Below are 23,322 nucleotides of genomic sequence, written 5' to 3'. Positions count from 1 at the left end.
GCCTCAATATCAACTGAACTTCTTGACCATGTCTGCAAGCTTTTGTGCATTAAGTTGGTTTATATATCCCAACTAATTTCATAAAACAACATAGTGCTGTATTAAATTCCTCTAAATATCTTAAAGAGATTTTATTGTTTAATCTGTGTAAGCGCAAAAATAATACACTACAATCATGAAGGAAAGAAGCCTCAAAGATACTCCTCGATGGCAATCAATACTTCACTAATTTCAATCTGTCTGGTGTCGGTCTTCCTTTCTACATTGTGACTTCTTTGTGAAACGCGGTGACTTTTATCTGTTTCTTAATTCATTTAGAATTTAAAGCAAATCCTAGTATTTGTTCTGAGTAATAGGGTTAGAATTCTAACTTTTTGTGAACATAACTTGGTATTGTATCACAATTGTGATTGACCTATTATAAGAAGATATTTAAAACAGTCTGCTGGATGAAATAAGCCCTGTGGAGTAGAGAACCTTGGATTGCTAAGTTACTTTCACACAAACAAAAAACAAATTCTGCAATAATATACGATAATTTAGTTCTTCCAGCCAGCCAGATTGATAATATTGGTCTGATATTTCAGTGGGGAAATAAACCACAAAATAATCCCCGGTTAAAAATTCATTGACTGAATGACATTAATGATTAATACAATACATAATGACCATGGTTAATTTTCTGCCATGAATTCCAGTCACCACAACTTGTTTCATAATAAAAGCAAGGTATTTGCACCACATCTGCACCACATGGCGATTTTAAGTACTTGGATAATGGTTTGGGCTTGTTGTATTTCAGCTTAACCATGCTGCATTTGCTGGTGTAAATAATGATGTCCCAGTGTGGACACCATGGCAAAGTTTTTACTTCTGTTTCGCAGTCAGACACACAGCCTCAATATCTGTATATCATTTTATTTCCAAGATGACAATGGGGAGAAATAATTTTTAACACCAACATTCTTGTTCTTCAGGTTAAACAACAGGAAACAAAAAAAATGTGGCTTTAATAATTGTAACATTTAATTGTGGTTTTGATAACTGAAACACGATACATCTGGAATAAAATGATTTTTAAATTTCATTAGTTGTTTTTGCATTTGTCCACGTTATTTTTCTGTTTACTTGAACTCGGCCAATGCATATTGGTTCTAATTATGCAATTAAATACTTGGGTTATTTTCCAAAGTCCTCCTATTTGCCTTAAAGTTCGATAGTTGAATTATAATGCTTTCAAGTTCACACAGATCTAACGTTAGTAAGTCAATTTTTTTCTTCCTCATGGACATATTTGATGGATTTCTTGAAAATCAGCTTGATTGTTTTCGATAATGCTTCTCTGAATCTTAAGTTTAAGTAAAATATGTGGTTGATCAGAACAATCCAAGAAGTTGACAAGCAAATGTTTTGTTGTGGTTTTTTAGTGACACATTTTCATATCTTTTTCCATCTGGAGGGACTTGGAGACGACAGCTGTGGTCAGGTGGAATCCAGATGTACACATCAGCAAAACTGTAGGTGAAGCCTCCATTTTCGTTTTAAATGTTCAGTGCATTAACTCCAGAACTCTTGATGCTGAAGGGTGATAAGTAATTTCCTCAAGCAGTTCATGCTTGAGAGGAAAATTCAAGCCATTTATAATTGTCTTCAAACATGGATTTTATTTTGGTTCTGGATTTGATAATATTCCCACCCTGAGTTAACTTTCAGTCAAAAAATGGCATAAGTCCTATTCTTTCAACAATTGAAACCCTAGTGATAATGCTGCCATATTGACATATGTTAAGATTATTTTTAGGCAGCATTACTCTGCACATATAGTATCCACTGCAGCTATTCAAAATCAAACTGACCAAAAGGAGCACAGGTAGGCCATTTGGCCCATTTAGTCTGCTCCATCATTTCATCATAGCTGATTCATTTCTCTCTCAGCCCCAATCCCCTTTCCTCTCCTCATTTCCCTTCATGCTCTGACTAATCAAGAATCTATCAACTTCTGCCTTAGTTATACCTAATGACTTGGCCTCCACAGCTGCCTGTGGCAATGTGTTCCATAGAGTCACCACTTTCTGGCTAAGGAAATTCTTCCTAATATCGATTCTAAATGGACATCTGTCCTTAGATAAGGGACCCAAAACTACTCACAATAGTCCCATTGAGGCCTCACCAGTGATTTATAAAGCCTCAACATTACATCCTTGTTTTTATATTCTAGTCTGCTCAAAATGAATGCTAACATTGCATTTGCCTTCTTCACCGACTCAACCAATTAACCTATAAGGAATCCTGCCCGAAGACTCCCAAGTCCCTTTGCACCTCTGAAATTTGAATTCAGTCAGTACTTTTATTTCTTCTACCAAAATGCATGACCATACACTTCCCAATACTGTATTCCATTTGCCACTTCTTTGTCCATTCTCCTAATAAGAGTCCTTCTGGAGTCTCCCTACTTCCTCAACATTACCTACCCCTCCACCTATCCTCTTACCATCTGCAAACGGCCAGAATATGAATGACTTTAACTGACACAGTCCATGTCCATACCATGTTCAGACATTCGTAACAGCAAAAATCTTAAATCAATATGTAAACACTAAAATAACAAATAATAACAGTACTTCACATTTGGTTGCTAGAGGAATAATATAGCCAATTAATGCTTAAACTGGTAATCAGTGGTTGAATGACCCATATTTTAATCACTTCATCAAATCCAACTGTTCTGGAAGTTTCTTGCTATTTTCAGGTCCCTGTGTGTACATTTAAAAATAATACATGGCAGGAAAGTGTAGCTTTATTTGACACCAAAATGTTGTGATGATGGGTATTTGCAATTCTCCCATTAAAAACTTCACCTTTGGATTATGATGCTAAAACACAATATTACATAAGCAAAGATAAAGAATTGCCGCAGAATGCTCCAATAACCCTTCCTAGTGACCCTCCAAGTGTTTGTAAGAGTACTCATTTGTTCGTCTGACTTCACCTGATACATTAAGGTTCAAGTGAACAGAAATCAGTGAAATCCTCCAACATGATATTTTTCCAGTAAAAATGCCAATCTTTAACTTAGTAAATACAGCTGAAAAGTCATTTCTTTTCCTGCATGTAATTTATGAAATGCCTTTAACTCTGGGTTCAACAATTAGCACCAGTACTCTTCAGGTATGACATTGCTAAATGAAGCAGGGTATCGATTGGCATCGCCCTAGAGCAAGGGGTTTAGATGAGGTGGAGCTTGTTAGGTGTGTTCAGGAAGGTTTCTTGACACAATATGTAGATAAGCCTACAAGAGGAGAGTCTGTACTTGATTTGGTATTGGGGAATGAACGTGGTCAGGTGTCAGATCTCTCAGTGGGAGAGCGTTTTGGAGATAGTGATCATTCTATCTCCTTTACAATAGCATTGGAGAGAGATAGGAACAGACAAGTTAGAAAAGCGTTTAATTGGAGTAAGGGGAATTATGAGGCCATCAGGCAGGAAATTGGAAGCTTAAATTGGAAACAGATGTTCTCAGGGAAAAGTACGGAAGAAATGTGGCAAACGTTCAGGGGATATTTATGTGGAGTTCTGCATAGGTACATTCCAATGAGACAGGGAAGTTATGATAAAGTACAGGAACCGTGGTGTACAAAGGCTGTAATAAATCTAGTCAAGAAGAAAAGGACAGCTTACAAAAGGTTCAGAGAGCTAGGCAATGTTAGAGATCTAGACAATTATAAGGCTAACAAGAAGGAGCTTAAGAAAGAAATTAGGAGAGCCAGAAGGGGCCATGAGAAGGCCTTGGCAGGCAGGATTAAGGAAAACCCCAAGGCATTCTACAGGTATGTGGAGAGCAACAGGATAAGATGTGAAAGAATAGGACCAATCAAGTGTGACAGTGGGAAAGTGCATATGGAACCAGAGGAATAGCAGAGGTACTTAATGAATACTTTGCTTCAGTATTCACTATGGAAAGGGATCTTAGTGATTGTAGTGATGACTTGCAGCAGACTGAAAAGCTTGAGCATATAGATATTAAGAAAGAGGATGTGCTGGAGCTTTTGGAAAGCATCTAGTTGGATAAGTCACCAGGACCGGATGAGATGTATCCCAGGCTACTGTGGGAGGCGAGGGAGGAGATTGCTGAGGCTTTGGTGATGATCTTTGCATCATCACATGGGGACGGGAGCGGTTCCGGAGGATTGGAGGGCTGCGGATGTTGTTTCTTTATTCAAGAAAGGGAGTAGAGATAGCCCAGGGAATTATAGACCAGTGAGTCTTACCTCAATGGTTGGTAAGTTGATGGAGAAGATCCTGAGAGGCTGGATTTATGAACATTTGGAGAGGTAATTATATGATTAGGAATAGTCAGCCTGGCTTTGTCAAGGGCAGGTCGTGCCTTAAGAGCCTGATTGAATTCTTTGAGGATATGACTAAACACATTGATGAAAGAAGAACAGTAGATATAGTGTGTATTGATTTCAGCAAGGCATTTGATAAGATACCCCATGCAAGGCTTATTGAGAAAGTAAGAAGGCATGGGATCCAAGGGGACATTGCTTTGTGGATCCAGAACTGGCTTGTCCACAGAAGGCAAAGAGTGTTTGTAGACATGTCATATTCGGCATGGAGGTCGGTCACCAGTGGAGTGCCTCAGGGATCTGTTCTGGGACCCTTACTCTTCATGATTTTTATAAATGACCTGGGTGAAGAAGTGGAGGGATGGGTTAGTAAGTTTGCTGATGACACAAAGGTTGGAGGTGTTGTGGATAGTGTGGAGGGCTGTCAGAGGTTACAATGGGACATTGATAGGATGCAAAACTGGGCTGAGAAGTGGCAGATGGAGTTCAACCCAGTTAAGTGTGAGGTGGTTCATTTTGGTCGGTCAAATATGATGGCAGAATATAGTATTAATGGTAAGACTCTTGACAGTGTGGAGGATTAGAGAGATCTTGGGGTCTGAGTCCATAGGACACTCAAAGGGTGCAGAGGAGATTTACAAGGATGTTGCCTGGATTGGGGAGCATGCCTTCTGAAACCAAGACTGAACTTGGCCTTTTTTCCTTGGAGTGACGGAGGATAAGAGGTGTATAAGATGATGAGAGGCATTGATCGTGTGGATAGTCAGAGGCTTTTTCCCAGGACTGAAATAGTTGCCACAAGAGGACACAGGTCTTTTAAAAGACTTTTGGATAGGTACATGGAGCTTAGAAAAATAGAGGGCTATAGGTAAGCCTAGTAATTTCTAAGGTAGGGACATGTTTGGCACAATTTTTTGGGCCTTTATTGTGCTGTAGGTTTTCTATGTTTCTATGTAAAAGTTACTAATTGGATGGAAATGGGTTACTTCAGTGATATGTTATTTTTTCAGGACTGCCCTGATGGTGTTCAACTGTTTTCATATAACTAAGGAGAAGTAGTGTTGGTAAACAGGTTTGCTATGAGAGCAGCTGTACAAAACTTTGTTGAAGAAAGATTACCAAGATGGATAATATTTTCATGTTTCAGGAGCTAAAAAGAGAGAGACTTTAAAGAGATTGCCAGAAAGAAGTTGAATTTTGAAAATTACCAAGAGTGGTGTTGGCTGTGAATTTTATGAATACATCCACTTTCATATTTTTAACCTTATCGCACTATCATTACAGTCCAAAACTTTGCTCAAAGCGTTTATTGGACTGTTGGGAAAGGAGATTTATGGCTTAGTCAAGATAAGTAGCCTTTAGATTTAAACACTATTCTTAAATAGACCTTTGGTGTGGTTACAATGCTTTGCTATAATAACTGACCGCACTTTTGGAGAAAGAGAGGCACCTCAAAGTTTCAATGGTATGGTTTGTGCTGAGACCTGGGAATGAGCAAGGCATGGTGATAGTGATGTTTTAGAGGAATTTGAGGTGACTTGTGGGTTTCACAGCTGAAAGCATCGGGATAGGAGAAGTCAGTGTTTGGGTCCGTAGGAAAGGATATGGAGTTTTGACTGACTTGGTACTTGTATAGCTGAAACAGATGAGGGTTATTTGAGATATTAAGTACATGGTTAAATTGGAGTAAAGATGTATTGTGAACTGTTGATAAACAACTCTCCTAAATTTTCTCAGATCAGGGAAAACAAATCCAGTTTTATCCTCTCGTTCAATCGGCAGTCGGCATTCAATGAACAGAATTGGAACCATGTTCGAGAATGAGAACTACTCAACAATGAATTTCCTAATACCACCCACCAGTTTTGAGATAGACCAGAAGTTTGAAGCTGACAGAGAAAGTGCTTGTGTTCCGAGATAAATACTATGTTCAGTCATTTGAAAATGTATTAACATAGATTGTGTCTATCCATCACACACTGATAGGTGGCTCCAAGGCCCAACACCTGAGTGTGTATAACATTTTTCTGAGATTTTGGTAAGAAAACTATATAGCAAATCTTATAATAACTAAAAGGTTCTGAAGTACTTGTTCCTCCATTGCAACTTACTATGTGACCTGAGGAACCGTGCTTTCAAATAGAATATCCTCCAGTCAATTTACAAAGTGTGTAGAAATGAATCGTATAAGAACAAAGGGTTGTATGTTTACATCAAATATCGTAGGTCCTTTAGTGATCTTGTATATATGTAGTTCTTCTCATTCTTAGTCACTTGCCTGATTAGTCACCTGTTATTTTCCTTGTGAAAGCTTTTATCATTTTGACCATGTTCTGGTCATGTAACACTATTCAACTTGTAGATCGGGTTCAGATATTTAAATAACTCTCTTCACCTGATGTTGCATGTTTGAAATTCTTATAATTTCTAACTTTACTTGGTAATTGTCAGTTACGGATTATACTGAGCAAATCAGTCGTTCAAAGTTAACCTGACTCCTTCTGTTAAAACTTTTCAACAGTGTATCAAGTACTTATTTGTATCATCAATTTCTGCAGTACTTAACTATAACCAGACAAGGCATGTCTTTTGTCACAATGCGAAATGACATCCTTTTTGTAAGCTGAGTGCCATTGCATTAGACAATATGAGCACCAGAACCTCCAAATCTTGTGTTTTTTGAGGGTTCTTGCATTAAATTGTGACAAAATGCTACTTCAAATTCAGTAAAATTCTGCTGATTTCCTTAACAGGATATCCTTATCAACTCAATGGAGGCACAATTGTGAAGCGTAATGTATATGGTTTTGAAGTGATTATATGCTTATTCACAACTGTAACAAAGGTTAATGGGATACATAGACATCGATGGATCTTGGTGCACGATTAACATTATTAAATCTAAACTAGTTAAATATTGTATTTGCACTTCTGTCTCTCACGTGTTCTTTCTGAAGTTAATTTTGCCTGACATATTTAAACTTTTTTTTTACTTTTTCTCCCTCTAATCTCTTAAATTCTTGTCTCTGAATAGTGACAAATGAGATTCACTACTTGACTGGGCGCTCTTGACTATTCTGCATCACATTACTGAAATCCAGGCTTCCAAATGTACTCTTTAGTAACAGTAATTACACTTCAGAATTAATCCTTTAGATGTGGAGCAGTTTGGGACATCCTGAAGATATTTTAGTGTGGTGTACTTTTTCTAATGCTTTATGGAAATTGTACTAAATTTTTTTATTTCATTGACAGCATAAATAACAAACTGCAGCAACCTGAGGCAGCCGCTGGGGTCCTGGAATATGCAATGAAACACTATGGAGAATTGGTAAGCATTCTCAGTATCTTGTTGTTGCAAGTATGTTGAAGATACATTTTATGAATTATTTTTTTTAAAAAGTCTTCCTGTGAGAAAGTCCAAGTTTTCATTTGTCAAATAACCACTCCAAAACTCAGAATTGGGGAGTTACAAATACAAGTTTTCAAAGCACAACCTTTCAAGTCTAAGATTTCATCATCTTCAAGAAATTAGTGATAAACTTTATTAATACTTCACAATTTGACGTGTGAATTCCTTTTATAGTGTGCTGTTCAATGCATGGACCACATTTGTATATAGTATTCACTAATCTGTGTTGACACATTTACAACATGCCAGAGTTCTCGGGTGGGAAAATATGAGTCATAGATTTTTGGCACTGCTTAAATGGAGTTGCTGGTATTCAGTCTCCACTGCTGTTGCCAAAGCTCCTTATTTAAGCTTTATTTAATGATGAAGCTCAGTTCTATCTGTATTTCATTGACAATGCCAAGCAATGTTGGTGTATTTTTCATTTGAAAATATTTTTTAAATTCATTTACTCTTGATTTAAATTTACTCTGCTTTCTTCAGCATTTTTACTTTGTCTACTGTGTTGATCAGAGTTTCCTTAAACTTCAAAGCCCGACTGAAAGGCTTAATGTATGGCAGCATTGTCAGAAGTTTAAGACACCTTGAAGCTGTGCTTTTCCTCACTCTTAATAAGAGGATGTTGTTTTCAGCTGTTTGCTGTAGCAGATTGATGGAAGTTACAGTGTAGCTTCTGTAGTAAAGAGTCATTTTGGTCATTGAAATCAATGACTACAGATGCTAGTGAACTGAAGATTAAACTTCATTGGCTTGAAATGGTTGTCTGCAGATGCTGTATAACCTGCTGAGTATTTCCAACGTTTTGTTTTTGCTTAAAGAATGTTGATAATATTGTTATCACTAACAGAAAGTAAAACCATCTATCATTACCATTATCTATTGCTTTCCACAATTTGACTAATTTAAACTAAATATCAAGGGTGATAGTATTGCTAGTATCATTGCTTATTATGGACGTGCCTTTATCACACACAGTATCTTTAAATATTCGATATGACAAGAGAGTCCACTGATTTAGCATAAAACACACACAAAATGCTGGAGAAACTTAGTAGGCCAGGCAGCATCTAAGGAAAAAAGTACAGTCAACGTTTCGGGCTGAGACCCTTCGGCAGGACTGGAGAAAAAAATGATGAGGAGTAGATTTATAAGATGGGGGGAGGGTGGGGGAGAGAGAAACAGAAGGTGACAGGTGAAACCAGGACGGTGAGGGCTGAAGTAAAGAGCTGGGAAGTTGATTGGTGAAAGAGAAGAGATACAATGCTGGAGAAGAATGAGTATGATAAGAGAGGATCGAAGGCTCGCCACGGAAGAAGGAAAAGCGGGGGTGAGCACCAGAGGGAGGTGATGGGCAGGTAAGGAGATTAGGTGAGAGAGGAAAAAGGAGATGGGGAATGGTGAAGTAGGGGGGGGGGGCAATACCAGAAGTTTGAGAAATTGACGTTCATTTCTCACACTTCTGTTAAAGCCCCCTCCCCCATCGGCCATAGTTTTTTTTTCATAGATGCTGCTTGGCCTGTTGAGTTTCTCCAGCATTTTGTATGTGTTGTTTGGATTTCCAGCATCTGCAGATTTTCTCTTGTTTGTGAAAGAACAAGTTTCATCTTAATAATCTTTGTTGTCAACAATTTAAAGTTGAGTTCCCAACCTTTTTTTTATGCCATGGACTACTGCCATTAACCGTGGGGTTCATGGACCCCAGATTGGGAAACCCTGATTTAAAGAAACATTCCATAAAAAAACATCATTGCTAAGCAAACGGAAGCCTTCACCTTTCATGTAAAGTTTGTCGCCTTTTGGTTCCCCAAACCCAGATAGAGATTTTTTAATGTCCCAACCTGCCTGGCCTGCTGCGTTCCACCAGCATTTTGTATGTTCACAATTTTATATATTAATCTTTTCAGTGTTATTGTCAAATATTCAAACAAATCAAGCCTATAGATGTAGTGTACTGAGATTTCCAAAAGATGTTTGACAAGGTGCCATGTAGGATTCTGGTTTGCAAGAGCCCAAGGTGATGGAGGGTGCTTTAAGTTCAAGTTTATTGTCCTTTTGCACACACATCCAGGGCATAAATGCCATGATATTAGCTTTTTTTTTGCTGCAGCAGCACAGTACATTACAAAATGATGACATGAATTACAGGAATATATATTAACATTAATTTTACATAACACAGTAGAATAAACAATATTGTATAAGTTGAGGTTAAATATAGTCTGAGATAGAATTAGGGTTTGGGGGGGGGGGCATTTCAAGAACCTAATGCAATGGAGAAGAAGCTGTTTTTGAACTTTGAGGTGTGGGTCTTCATGCTCCTGTACCTACTGTCAGATGGCAGCAATGAGAGCCGAGCACAGCCCACATGGTAGGGATCTTGAACATGTGTAATACTGTGAACTGGAAACTAGCTCTCCTATGGAAAATGAGTTGGATAAAATAGGTCCTTTTCAGCCTAGAGAGAGATGTTAATTGTAGCATACCCCAGAGATTGGTTCTTTGTCCTCAGTTGTGTACTATTTGCATTAATGACCAGAACAAGGGAACAAAATTAGATGAGGAGGCATGTTGTAATGGGTACTTTGTTATTTTACAAGTTATTGATTTGAGTGATTGTATGAAAACTAATATAAAAGCTTCAACTTTGGGAATTATTATCATCAGACACAGGCATAGTGGAGCAAAATGCAATTCAAGTATATTTTATCCTGACAGACTGTGTTCGCACTTTTACACTTGGTCATCATGAAGGATTCCACCCACTGTACTCATGGACTGTGTCCCACTCCCATCAGGGAGGAAGCTACATAGTGTCCATGCTAGGACTACCAGACTCAAAAATAGTTAATTTCCCTAAGCAGTAAGGCTGATCAACACCTCCACCCACTAACCCACCCCTCCACACACTTAACCATCACTACTTTTATCATTTCCTTTCAGTCACCTTATGTACAGACACTCCTGTGCCAAGATTCACTTTATAGACATACATTCAATCTATATGATTTTTTTTGTGTACTGCATCGGGACTGGAGCAACAATTATTTCATTCTCCTTTACATTGTATACTGGAAGTGACGTTAAACAATCTTGAAATGTTGCTGGTAATCTATTGGCCCTGTAGTTCCATGTTTCAGTTTATCCTTGCAGAACATTAAAAAAATCATGGACATTTAGATTAATATATATTGTCAGATCGTTGTCTTATTCAGTAACTAAATAAAGTCAAGTTTATTGTCCTATGCACGACTACGTGTATGTACAGGTGCCATGCTGTAGCATTGCAGGCACATAGCATGTAATCTGCATTAGCAAGAATATGCATAAATTACACACAATATTTCACAAGGAAACAGAATGAGATCAAAAGAAGACCATTTTAGTGCAAATTGTGTTGTTAAACTGTACTAATATAACGTCACAGAGCACCTTTCCTACATGGTATGTTAGGATTGAAAAAGCACTTGAGCAAGTATGAAGTCTTTAAATTGAAAATTATACTTGTATTAAAAAAGCTGCTTTATCTAATAGATGCGTATTCGCTAGTAAATGAGGGTTTCTGAAATTTGAAAGAAAGTCTGTATTTTTTAATCTCATTAGTTACTGTCATTAAGTAGTTACAAAGGGGACAGAGAAATTTGAATATTATACTTTTGTAAGGAATAGGTTTCTCATTTAGTCAGGGTACTGTATAAGGAAACACCAAAGCAGTGATTACACTCATTAGCACTGGGAAGATGAATAACCTTACGAGTTGATGTGATGTTAGGAGAATTGGTTAATTAGTTTTCTTTGAAATTACGTTGGTGTAGTGATCCTTTTGGTTCATTCATAAACTTTTATGTCAGCAATGATAGCATTCAATTCATTTGACTTCTCTGTTCCCTATGTTCAAAGTTCAAAGCAAATTTATTTTCAAGGTACATGCAGTGGTAGGCATCCATTAGTCTCAAGAGACCATGGGTTTGTGCCTTGGAAAGTTTCCAGGGCGCAGGCCTGGGCAGGGTTGTATACAACCCTGTCACCATATACAAGCCTGAGATTTGTTTTCTTGCAGACACACTCAGTAAATTCAAGAACTGTAATAGAATCAATGAAAGACTGCACCCAGCAGGATGGACAAACAAGCATTGTGCAAAAGATAACAAACTGTGCACAGACAAAACTAATTAATTGATTGATTGATTGATTGATAGATAGATAAATAAATAAGCAATAAATATCAAGAACATGAGTGTTAAGTGTATATTTTAGTCAACTAGCTGTAGTGAATGACTTGGCACAGTGAATGATATACTGTGCATACTTCACAGTATTCTTACAGTTTTATTCCATCTAGATCCGGTGCGGTAGTTTGAACTTCATGCTCATCTATTTGTGATGTCAGTGCATAGTCAGACTCTTTGCCTTCCTATAAAAAGGACATATAATATACATCCAATGTATAATACACAAATGTAATAATAACTGTAATAAATGCTGTGAAGTTTCTTGTTGGAGAGACAGATATCACATACTTTATATTTTGTAGCAATGTTGTCACAAAAATAAAATTTAAGGAGTGATCAGTGAAGCTGAGAAAATAATAACAAACTTCCCGCATCTGACCTGGCGTCAGATTGCAATGAAGTTGTAACTTACAGCACAATGAGCACTGTCTCATCCACCTACCATGGGCTTTTATAGAGAAAGTCACACTAGAGTGTCGTATGGTTTGGTCATTTCAGTTCGTCAGCCAGTGAGATTCAAATTCATTTATTTATTACATTTACATTGACACATAAAGTGAACTGTGCTGTTTGTATTAACAACCAACACATGGATGTGCTGGGGGCAGCTGCAAGTGACTCCAGTGCCAACAAAGCATGCCCACGATGCTCGGCAGACTGCAAGTGACAAAACAAGCCGCTTTCATCACTCTCACCCACCCATACACACGTCAGTCCCCTAGCCCCATGACAGGCCTCCAAGCCTCCAGTCTTCAGAAGCATAAAGCAACAGTGAGATTATTGTAATATAGTCAGCCAACCAGTCTAATGAAGGGCCTCGATCCGAAATCTTGACTGTTTATTCATTTCCATAGATGTTGCCTCATCTGATGAGTTTTGTGTGTGTTGCTCTTAAAAATAAATGGTGTTTCTGCAAAGTTTAAAAACAAAATTACTCCTTGTCTTTAAAAACAAAGTCAATAAAGGAGAAAAGTCATCAAACTGCACAATCAGCGAGAAGTTTACTGCTGACAAATTACTAAGGACATAATTGGAAGCTACATTGGCCACAGTTTTTTTGAATTGCCTTGCATCCTGCTCGGGAGTTGTATTGCTTTTGAAAGGATTCCAGATCCCTGAGGCAAATGTGTCATTCCTCAGTGTTTTTTTATTCAATCTGTATTCCAACACCTGGCTATTTTGAAGTTCTAAATGGTCCTTGCCACATTCCTATCATGTTTCATTATTCTAACAATTTTGGTGAATATTCTGCCACATTTCCATTGTTACATTAATGTGAAATTCACATTAATCTGTTCAACATATGCACTTCTAGGTTAACTGAAGAATGGTTAATAAATTCACACGTTAATGCCCCTGCCAGTTTTGTTGAGCCTTTATCAGAATCTGCTGTTTTATTGGTCAGATGCCATAGCTGTGCTCCCAGCTTCAGACTAGAGATCTTGAAAATCCAGCAGAAAATGGACCAAAGAATGAAGTAATCCTTCTGAATTTAATGATGATTATATCCATATGGTTTATATAGAAGCCAAATATAATTTGCTGAATGAACTTCAAAGCAACTGTAGACAAGATGGACAAAATTGCGAAATGTGATACCTACTCTTACTATTTGAGGCAATTTGCAAATGTCAGAAGAAATACTGATTTCTTGGGGGAGAAGGCCATAAACTGCACAGGCACTTCTTATACTATTAAGTCTAAGAAATTATATTGCTTCAAAACATAGATGTGATTGATGTGGATCGTGGAACTGTGGAGAAACAGGTCCACAGCATAGAATTGGGTGGGCAGATTGCCATCTCCAAGCATGGCAGTGTCTGAGGAGCAAGATAGTGTGTATGTTTAAGGGAACTGTTTTGTTGGTGGGGTTTACAAACTGAGCCTGTCCTCCCTGGTGTTAAAGGTTGTGGTTTTTGAGGTTGCTGTCGGAGTAATCTCAGTGTGCATGAGTGGTTGAAGGATTAAATGCTTAGGGAAGTTGGTGGGATGTCTGTAAAACAGACTTTCTTCCAGGTGATATCAAACTTCAGTGTTTGAATAAGACAAAATGTTGAAGGAACCCACTGTGTTAAGCAGCGTCATTGGAGACAAAGGGGTGGTCAGCGTTTCAGGTCGAAACCCTGCAGCGAGACTAAGAGTTTAGAAGGGCAATAGCCAGCATGATGAGGTGAGAAGGAGAGGTATGAGGGGGCTGGTGGGTGATAGTTGGAACCTGGTGAGGTGGGACAGGTAAGAAAAAAGTTTGGGCACATGGATCCAGCTGAGGAAGGGGAGGGGAGGGAGAGGGTAGAGCCAGAGGCTGGGCAGATGGACCTAGATGAGTAAGTGGACAGGACAGGTAGGGTAACAGAGAAGAAACACAAGTGGATATGTGGGTGAAGGGCAGGTGGAACCAGAAATCAAGAGAGGTAATTCCTCCCTCTTTCTACAGTGGTATTGCATGCATGTGCACTCACATGGACCCCAGCTATACCTCTTTATTCATTGACTACTGGAAATAGTCTTTGTTCTAAACCTTCCCAACCTTTTCTCTGCCTTGATGATTGCATTGGCGCTGGTTCTTGCACTTAATTTTGTAAATTTGTCATTTTTTTCATCTCATCAATTTTATCATCTTTGCATCTAACTTTTGCTCTACCCTTAAGTTCACTTAAGAGTTCCTTCCTTTTTTTTCCATCTCTCTGTCTCCATCTCAGGAGATAGGTTATCCACTGATTTCAACCATAAACTCGTTGACTCCCAGAGCTACTCAAGTATACCTCACACTTTCCAAGTGAGGCAAAAGTTCACATGCCCTTTCTCCAAGCTGGTCTATTGCATTCATTGCTCTTGATGTGGCCTTCTCTACATCAGTGGGAACAAGCATAGACTAGGCAATCATTTTGCAGCACACATATACTGTGTTGGCAATAGCTATCTTGAGCTTCCAATTATATGTTATTTCAACTCCTTATTCCCACACCTACTTGTTTGTCTTCAACATTGACATCACGTTTTGTGCAAGGTAGATCCAGCCGTTTACATATTTTAACTTGATGCCTATTAGATTCTGTTTTTGCCGGTGTTATATACTTCTTTGGTGTCAAGTCATGTCACTCTTTAGAACTCAGTTCCTTCCTTCATTTCTGGACCAAGGCTGTGATGAGATCTTGAAAAACCAACAGCAGACATCAGTGGGCACATCACTAGATGGTAATTGCGGCTGAGCAGCACTATTGACGTCATCATCCATTGCTTTTGCTTTATTGATGAATGAGGATGCATTGATGTGAATGTAATGTTGGCAATTTTCCACATTGTCAGATTATAATTGGAGCAGTTTAACTGTAAATCTAGGTAGTTCTGGGTTGCAGTTCTTCTGTACTACAACAGGATGGTGTCTGGTCTCATCTGCATAATGGATAATACTAAGTATAGATTCCTTGTGTATAATGTGTAAATTGTGGGGTTATGTTTTGTAGGAGATCCAGGCAACATGGTATGAGAAACTACATGAATGGGAAGATGCTTTGGTTGCATATGACAAGAAAATGGACATGAACAAAGATGATCCAGAGCTTGCTCTTGGGCGGATGCGCTGCTTGGAGGCACTTGGAGAGTGGTGAGTTTCAACATTAGAATTCCTGAGAGTAAGAAGTGTATTGTTCTCTTGAAATTCACTCATTGACCCAGCCATCTATCGCCTCTAACCTATGTTCTTATAGAACCCATGTACTGCTATTGTTATGTACTGTGTTATATACTGACCATTTTTGTACCAAGGTTTTAAAAATTACTAAACTTTTGTTTAAACAGAAGTTCCACCTGACTTCCTTTTTCTAAGTTGATTCTGTCAGTTTCTGTAACATATTGAAAATATTGCAGAGTTATTCTTCATTTGCTTCTTCGGTTCTGGAACCTGGAGCTTCCAATTACCAATTAATCCATTGGAATTAAAAAGAGCGACAATGATGGGGAATGAGCAGACACTTTGGTTCATTATTCCGGGTTTTGTGAAAAGACAGAGGCACTATTTAGAAATGCAATTCATCGTGCTGATGAGACAAAGGTTGGGGGTGTTGTGGATAGTGTGGAGGGCTGTCAGAGGTTACAATGGGACATTGATGGGATGCAAAACTGGGCTGAGAAGTGACAGATGGAGTTCAACCCAGCTAAGTATGAAGTGGTTCGTTTTGATAGGTCAAATATGATAACAGAATATAGCATTAATGGTAAGACTCTTGGCAGTGTGGAGGATCAGAGGGATCTTGGGGTCCAAATCCATAGGACACTCAAAGCTGCTGGGTAGGTTGACTCTGTGGTTAAGGGAGCATAGGGTGCATTGGCCTTCATCAATTGTGGGATTGAGTTTAAGAGCCAAGAGGTAACATTGCAGCTATGGTCCGACCCCACTTGGAGTACTGTGGTCATTTCTGGTCACCTCCTCACAGGAAGGACGTGGAAACTATAGAAGGGGTGCAGAGATTTACAAGGATATTACCTGGATTGGGGAGCATGCCTTATGAGAATAGGTTGAGCGAACTCGGTCTTTTCTCCTTGGAGCAACGGAGGATGAGAAGTGACTTGATAGAGGTGTACAAGACATTGTGAGGCATTGATCGTGTGGATAGTCAGAGGCTTTTCCCCAGGGTTGAAATTGCTAGCATGAGACGGCACAGTTTTAAGGTGCTTGGAAGTAGGTACACAGAGGAGATGTCAGGGATAAGTTTTTTACGCAGAGAGTGGTGACTGTGTGGAATGGGCTGCCAGTGGCGGTGGTGGAGGAGGAAATGATAAGGGTCTTTTAAGAGACGCCGGGATGGCTACCATGGAGCTTAGAAAAATAGAGGACTATGGGTAAGCCTAAGTAGTTCTAAGGTAGGGACATGTTCAGCACAGCTTTGTGGGCTGAAGGGCCTGTATTGTGCTGTAGGTTTTCTGTTTCTGTCACATTTCAAGTTCAATGGTATTTGTCAACTTCTGTAAGCTGTTTCAGTAACGATGGCTGTGCGCTCTGCTTTCTACCTCGCCAGACCTCCCCAGGAGACAGCAAAAGTGCCAGATCGCTCATTTGGCTCAAAAATTCATAATCAAAATGGAAATTAAAGACAGTAGTCTGTTGCAGTTCAGGAGAAAAAAGCATATCTAAAAAAACAAGTAGAAATAGTTTAATGAGCTCTCTGCAGGATATCACCGTTGGTCACTGGTGTCGTCTTTGCATCAAAATATAAAACAGCAGATAGCTGGATCAACAATGAAGCCACATCGCTCTTCACTGACTATGAAAATAACTGCCCAATAATATCTTACAATTTCTGTTGCAAGAACTTCCCTGCATCCAACATCAAACATGTGAATCAACAGTTTAAGGAGTTCCCTAATGTCTAGATGATATGATTTCTTTAAATATGCTGTGTGGCTAATCATGTTAATGAACCTTCAGATAACAAATTGGAAAGTGCCCGTGCAGTTATTAATCAAATATTTTACCAGGCATTAAACAAACAAAGTGTAAATATTGCTCAGGATGGATAGTGAAATGCTTTAGTTTTAAAAATTAATCTTGAAGTCCAAAGTGTGTCTTAAAATATTTATGAGTAAATTACAAGGCCCTTACCTTTCTTAGATCACCTTACTTAAAACAGTTTGTCTCTGTCCTGATTTTTGAACCAATGTTGCTTGGCCCTCTCCCATTCTCAGTATTTAATGCCATACTTCACCTGGAAGTCTTTTGAAGTCATCTATTGTATCTTGTGCTCCTGAGGCAGCCTCTACATCGATGAAACTGAACACAGATTCGGGACCGCTTTGTCAAGCAACTTCACACCTTTGACCGCTGCTAAAGGCAGTGGCTAACCATTTAAATTCGACTTCCTATTCCTCTTCTGAAATGTCTGTGGCTTCCTCTAATCAATCCCATGATGAGGTCAAACTCAGGTTGGAGGCACAATGAGTTTCTTCTGTAAATGTTCTTTTGTGAGAGATGTGCTTTTCCTTGTGCCTGATGCCTTCCCTATCACTGTGGGAGATTTCAACCAGGCCAGCGTGAAGAAATCTCTGAACAACTAACACCTGTGGAACAAAAGGAGCCAACACACACTGAACCAAACACACTTACCGTGTCATCCTACACCCACACTTTGGAAAGTCTGATCACCTGGCTGTACTTCTATACCCAGCATGAGACAGAGACTAAAGACTGCAACACCATTGGGGAGGACCAAGAAGGTATGCTCAACGGAGGTGGAGGAGTGCTTACAGGACTGCTAGAGTCAGAGGACTGGACAATATTTAGGGATTCATCTTTGAGTCTGAATGAATATGCCACAGTTGAAGCTGACTTCATCAAGACAATATGAATGAGTGGTACCTTGGTGAACATACCAGACATACCCAAGCCAAAAGCTGTGATTGGACCAGGAGATTTTAGTTTTCTGAGGGCTGGATCTGTGACATTTAAGGCCAGTGATCCAGGACTATACAAGAAGCCTTCTTGCTGACAATCAGTACTGGCGCACATAAAGGATGTGTGCTTAGCCCAGCTCAAATGCCATCTATAAATTTGCTGACGACACGATTATTGTTGGCAGAATTTCAGATGGTGATGAGCAGGTGCACAGGAGCAAGACAGATCAGCTGGTTGAGAGGTGTAACAACCTTGCACTCAATGTCAGTAGGACTGAGGAATTGATTGTGGACTTCAGGAAGGAGAACTCTAGGGAACAGACATCAGTCCTCATCGAGGGATCAGAAGTGGAAAGAGCAAGCAGTTTTAAGTTCCTGGGTGTCAACATCTTTGAAGGTCTATCCTGACCCCAACATATTGATTCAATTATAAAGAAGGCATGACAGCAGCTATATTTCATTAGGAGTTTGAGCAGACTTGTTATGTCACCACAGACACTAGTGAATTCTACAGGGGTACCACAGAAAGTATTCTAACTGATTGCACCAATGTCTGGTTTGGAGGGGCCACTGCACAAAATCAAATAAGCTGCAGGAAGTTCAAGAACAGCTTCTTCCTCCCTGTCATCAGATTTCTGTAAAGACAATGAACCCAAGAACACTACCTCACTATTATAATTTTAAAATACAAATAAACAAATTTCATAACATTTGTTAGTGATATTAAACCCAATTCTTATAACCAGATCTGGAAAAATATTCTGCCTAACCTTCAAACCATTTTCTGTATCTGGATGGGGGGGGTGGGGGGGGGTGGGGGGAGAGGGAGCAACAAGCACAGGCTTAGAACTGAGTCTATAAATGGACCTTTCCACTTGAGGTGGTAGATGCTGCTCGGAGATTACAATCCGGGGGATGCTTTCGGATTTCATACACATTAATTAGAAATTAACAAGTGAGCGAAGCAAGTTTAGTGGATGTGTAAAGTATAATCGAACATTTTACATAATATGCATCAGATGATATCATTATCAGGAGCAAGGGACCCAGATTGCTTGAAATTAATTTTTAAAAACTGCAGGTGATGCAAGTCTGAAATAGTGCTGGAAAAAAAGTGATGTCTTTGTAAAGAGAAACAATCTTATCTGTGTATCCAAAGCAGATACTTTGGATGTTTTTGAGTACGATCATGATTATTTGGTATCAAAATGTTATAAATTTTTGGCGCTTTTATCTTAATGTGTTTGCATGCACTGTATATCATGTAGATTTTTGATTTTTCCTTTTATCAAAACTACCTGAAGTCTAATCATCATGTGCATTTTCTGATCTGTGAATTTTTTATGGGTCAGAGGTAAAGCAGTAACACTCTACTGACCTTCCATAAAGACCCCTCTGTTCCCATACATGTAATAATTTGACTTTCTGAACATGAATTTTGTTGTCACCAGTGTGGCTGTCCAGTGTGGATTCCCAAAAAGAAATGTCTTAAGAAAACAACCCTGAGGTTGTAGAATTTAATGTGGCTGAGCAAAATTTGTTTCTCACAATAGAACAAAGTTGAAATATTCTAACCTTGTAGAACTACTCAGCAGGTATTTCAGAGGTTAAGCTGCAAGTTTTTGATGTTATAGCTAACGTCAGTTCAAAATGACTGGGTCAACATGGTGTTGCTTTTACTTCCTGGAGATAATTCTGTTTCTGAGTAATGCAACATGTAATTTCCCTTTGCAGCTGTTTAGAACCTGGACAATGGATGAGATTATAATTGGTATCCCTGTTTACTGATAAACTGGGAAACTCTTCAGAGAAAGTTCTTACTCCTTTTAGCTTTGTTTCAGTATACTTTAATTTGGTTTTAACTGGTTTTGTTCCAAAATAATTGTAATTATATGATAGAATTTTTGTAATTTAATGGATTATCCAACTCTTTGCATCTTCTCTCTAACTCTCAACCACCCTTGAACAGAGTTCTCAAATCTTAGAACAAATTTTCCACCTTTTAATTTCTAAAATATTTTCTACATTTCATTTCTTTGTGGTTCTGAATGTTTTCCATTAATCTTTTTATCAAGCCCTCCACCACCATCCCTGTTTTCAAAGATGATAGGAATATGATCAAGATTCAAGTTTATTTATCACATTAACATTGAAACATAGAGTAAAATACATCATTTGCTAAAACAGCCACCACACATTTTGGCATGCCCACGATGCTTGGCAGGGCAACACAGAACACAACAAGCAACACGACAATAACAGTAAAAACAAGAGCCTTTCCTCCCTTTCACTCACACATGATTATAGAGTCCTTTAACTCCAAGACAGGCCTCCAAATCCAGATGACACCCAGTTTCAACCTACCCTTCAGACTTCTAGCCAAGAGGCCACAACTTCCAAAATCACAATTTGTTCTCAGGTTTCACTCCTGAACATCGCTCCCAGGGCATACCAATTACTGAACACCAGGCCTGGAACTCCGGACTTGCTGATGGTGAGATCCTGAACACAGGACCTTGATCTATAGTTCCTCCTGCCAGCACAGAACTCCAGCTCTGGAACCTGCTGACCTGAGACCTCATACACTTTCTGCAAGTCCACCATCCGACCACAGATATCATATGTCCGCGTCACTGGTCTTTGAATATGGAGCAAAGATATAGACTAAAGCCTGCCCTCTAATTCCCCCGCATCTTCTTCATAAACCCTGACCTAACCCCTCACTCCCCTCTCTGTCCCCAAAACCATCCTCACGAACATAGAACATAGAATGGTACAGCACATTACAGGCCCTTCGGCCCGCAATGTTGTGCTGACCTTCAAACCCTGCCTCCCATATAACCCCCCACCTTAAATTCCTCCATATACCTGTCTAGTAGTCTCTTAAACTTCACTAGTGTACCTGCCTCCACCACTGACTCAGGCAGTGCATACCATGCACCAACCACTCTCTGAGTGAAAAACCTTCCTCTAATATCCCCCTTGAACTTCCCTCCCTTACCTTAAAGCCATGTCCTCTTGTACTAAGCAGTGGTGCCCTGGGGAAGAGGCGCTGGCTGTCCACTCTGTCTATTCCTCACAAACAATTTAAAAACAACTAAATTTGAGCTGCAACTCAATGGAGGTTGGTGCCATCTTGGATCCATCAGATTCACGATGATCTGAGTCACCATTTTGCTGCTAACCTCTCACTGGCATCTATTTTTCTTAAAATTTTATTTAAATCAGGTCAATTATTTACTTACTAAAATGCTAATCACATATTACTTTTTCACTATATCTACTTCTGTAACATTAACTGTAGGAATTCAGTTGAGACTATTGCAAACAAGGCAGGTCAGAGGATTTTTGTATTAAAAGCAAAAACATTTTGGAAGCAATCAACACTTCAGGAAGTATCTGTGGAAAGCAAAACAAAGTTATCATGTCAGAGTTATTGCCATCTCATGAAGTGGTTTTTGACTTGAAAATAAGCTGTGTGTCTCTTTACACAGAAGTTGCCCAATCCCCTAAGAGTTTCCAGCATTGTGTTTTTATTGGCGGTTTCTAGCATCTGCATTTTTTTTCATTTTCATCAAAGATTTTATGGTATTTATGTCAGCTTTCAACAAAATGGGGAGAACAAATTGAAAGCAACTGTTGCTGTACAAAGAGATTTGGACTGGAACTCAGTGACAGAAGTTCAGAACAACAAGCATGTTGTTAAATTGGTATTCAGCAACTTTCAGTATTCCACAGGGTATTTCAGGACCACAAGCCTTTCAGCATATTTGAAAACAATTTGGATGAACAGTAGCAGTATATTATATCGAGCATAAGACATTGGAGGCAACCGGCGAGTCAGGCACTGTTTTCAGAGAGAAAAACTGCTAATATTTCCGGTTGACCCTTTAAGCCACAGGTTTGTTGACTACACTAACACAGGAAATGGTGTAGATGGAAGCAGAAAGCTACAAAGAATCATTGATAGATTTGTTTAGTAAAATTTGATAGATGGAGTTCTTATGTGCTAATGTAATTTCTTTGAAGTAAAGAAAATATTCAGTATGCGATCAAACCTGTGCAGAGGATGAATGAGGATTAGGGGTCCAATCAAAGTAATCATTGAAGTCTGTGAACAGCTGTAAAAAAATGACCTAAGAAAGGATACACTTCTCTGGCCTATTCTGCCTCTCACAAAGGATACATTGAGAGGATTTGCAATGCAGAATTAGCAGACTGATAACCCAGAGTAAGAGTGTTAAATCTTGAAGCTTGAGAAACTTTCAAGCTGACGTTAAGATGATTTTTATAAATTAAGTGTTGAGGAATTTGGAAGGGTGAGTGAATAAATTTGAAGATGTCACAAAGATTGGTGGTGCTTTGTGGAAATTGGAGAAGTTTGTCGTATGTTACAACGGGACATTGATAGGATGCAGAGCTGGGCTGAGAAGTGGCAGATGGAGTTAAGTCTGGAGAAGTGTAATCTGGAAGGGTGAACACTCTGGAAGGGGTGAACTTAAAGGCAGATTACAGGGGTTAGTGGCAGGATTCTTAGCAGTGTGAATGACCAGAGACCTTGGGGTCACATCCTTAGGTTCCTCAAAGTTGCAGCACAAATTGATAGGGTGCTTAAGAAGGTGTATGGTGAGCTGTCCTTCATAAATTGGGGGATTGAGTTCAAGAGCTGTGATGTCATGTTGCAGCTCTATAGAACTCTAATTAGACCACAGCTGTTCCGTTCTGGTCACCTTATTATGGAAGTTTTAGAGAGGGTGCAGAGGAGATTCACCAGAATGTTTTCTGGCTTAGAGAGCATTTCTTATGAGGATAGGCTGAGTGAGATAGTGCATTTCTCTTTGGAGTGAAGGAAGATGAGAGGTGATTTGATAGAGCTTATAAGGTAATAAAAGACACAGATGGAGTGGATAACCTGTTTTCTTTCCCTGCGTGGAAATGAGAGGGCATC

The 23,322-nt window shown here is 39.1% G+C and overlaps 1 protein-coding gene across 3 annotated transcripts in view; it reads left to right on the top strand.

Annotated features, from left to right (window-relative positions):
- The window catches only part of mtor (mechanistic target of rapamycin kinase), a 319,886-nt gene that overhangs the window by 194,323 nt on the left and 102,241 nt on the right, over positions 1-23,322 (top strand). For 2 of the 3 annotated variants that reach the window (XM_073031667.1, XM_073031666.1), the window contains exons 29-31: positions 1,428-1,517; positions 7,602-7,677; positions 15,452-15,591. In XM_073031667.1, coding sequence (XP_072887768.1) covers positions 1,428-1,517; positions 7,602-7,677; positions 15,452-15,591 — 306 coding nt within the window. The remainder of the gene's footprint in view (positions 1-1,427; positions 1,518-7,601; positions 7,678-15,451; positions 15,592-23,322) is intronic. The other variant, XM_073031668.1, reaches the window with a different exon arrangement.

Source organism: Hemitrygon akajei, chromosome 29 (genome assembly GCF_048418815.1).
Source record: "Hemitrygon akajei chromosome 29, sHemAka1.3, whole genome shotgun sequence".
NCBI classification, from domain to species: Eukaryota; Metazoa; Chordata; class Chondrichthyes; order Myliobatiformes; family Dasyatidae; genus Hemitrygon; species Hemitrygon akajei.
Note: the sequence above shows the minus strand (reverse complement) of the source record. Positions and strands in the feature narration are given on the sequence as shown.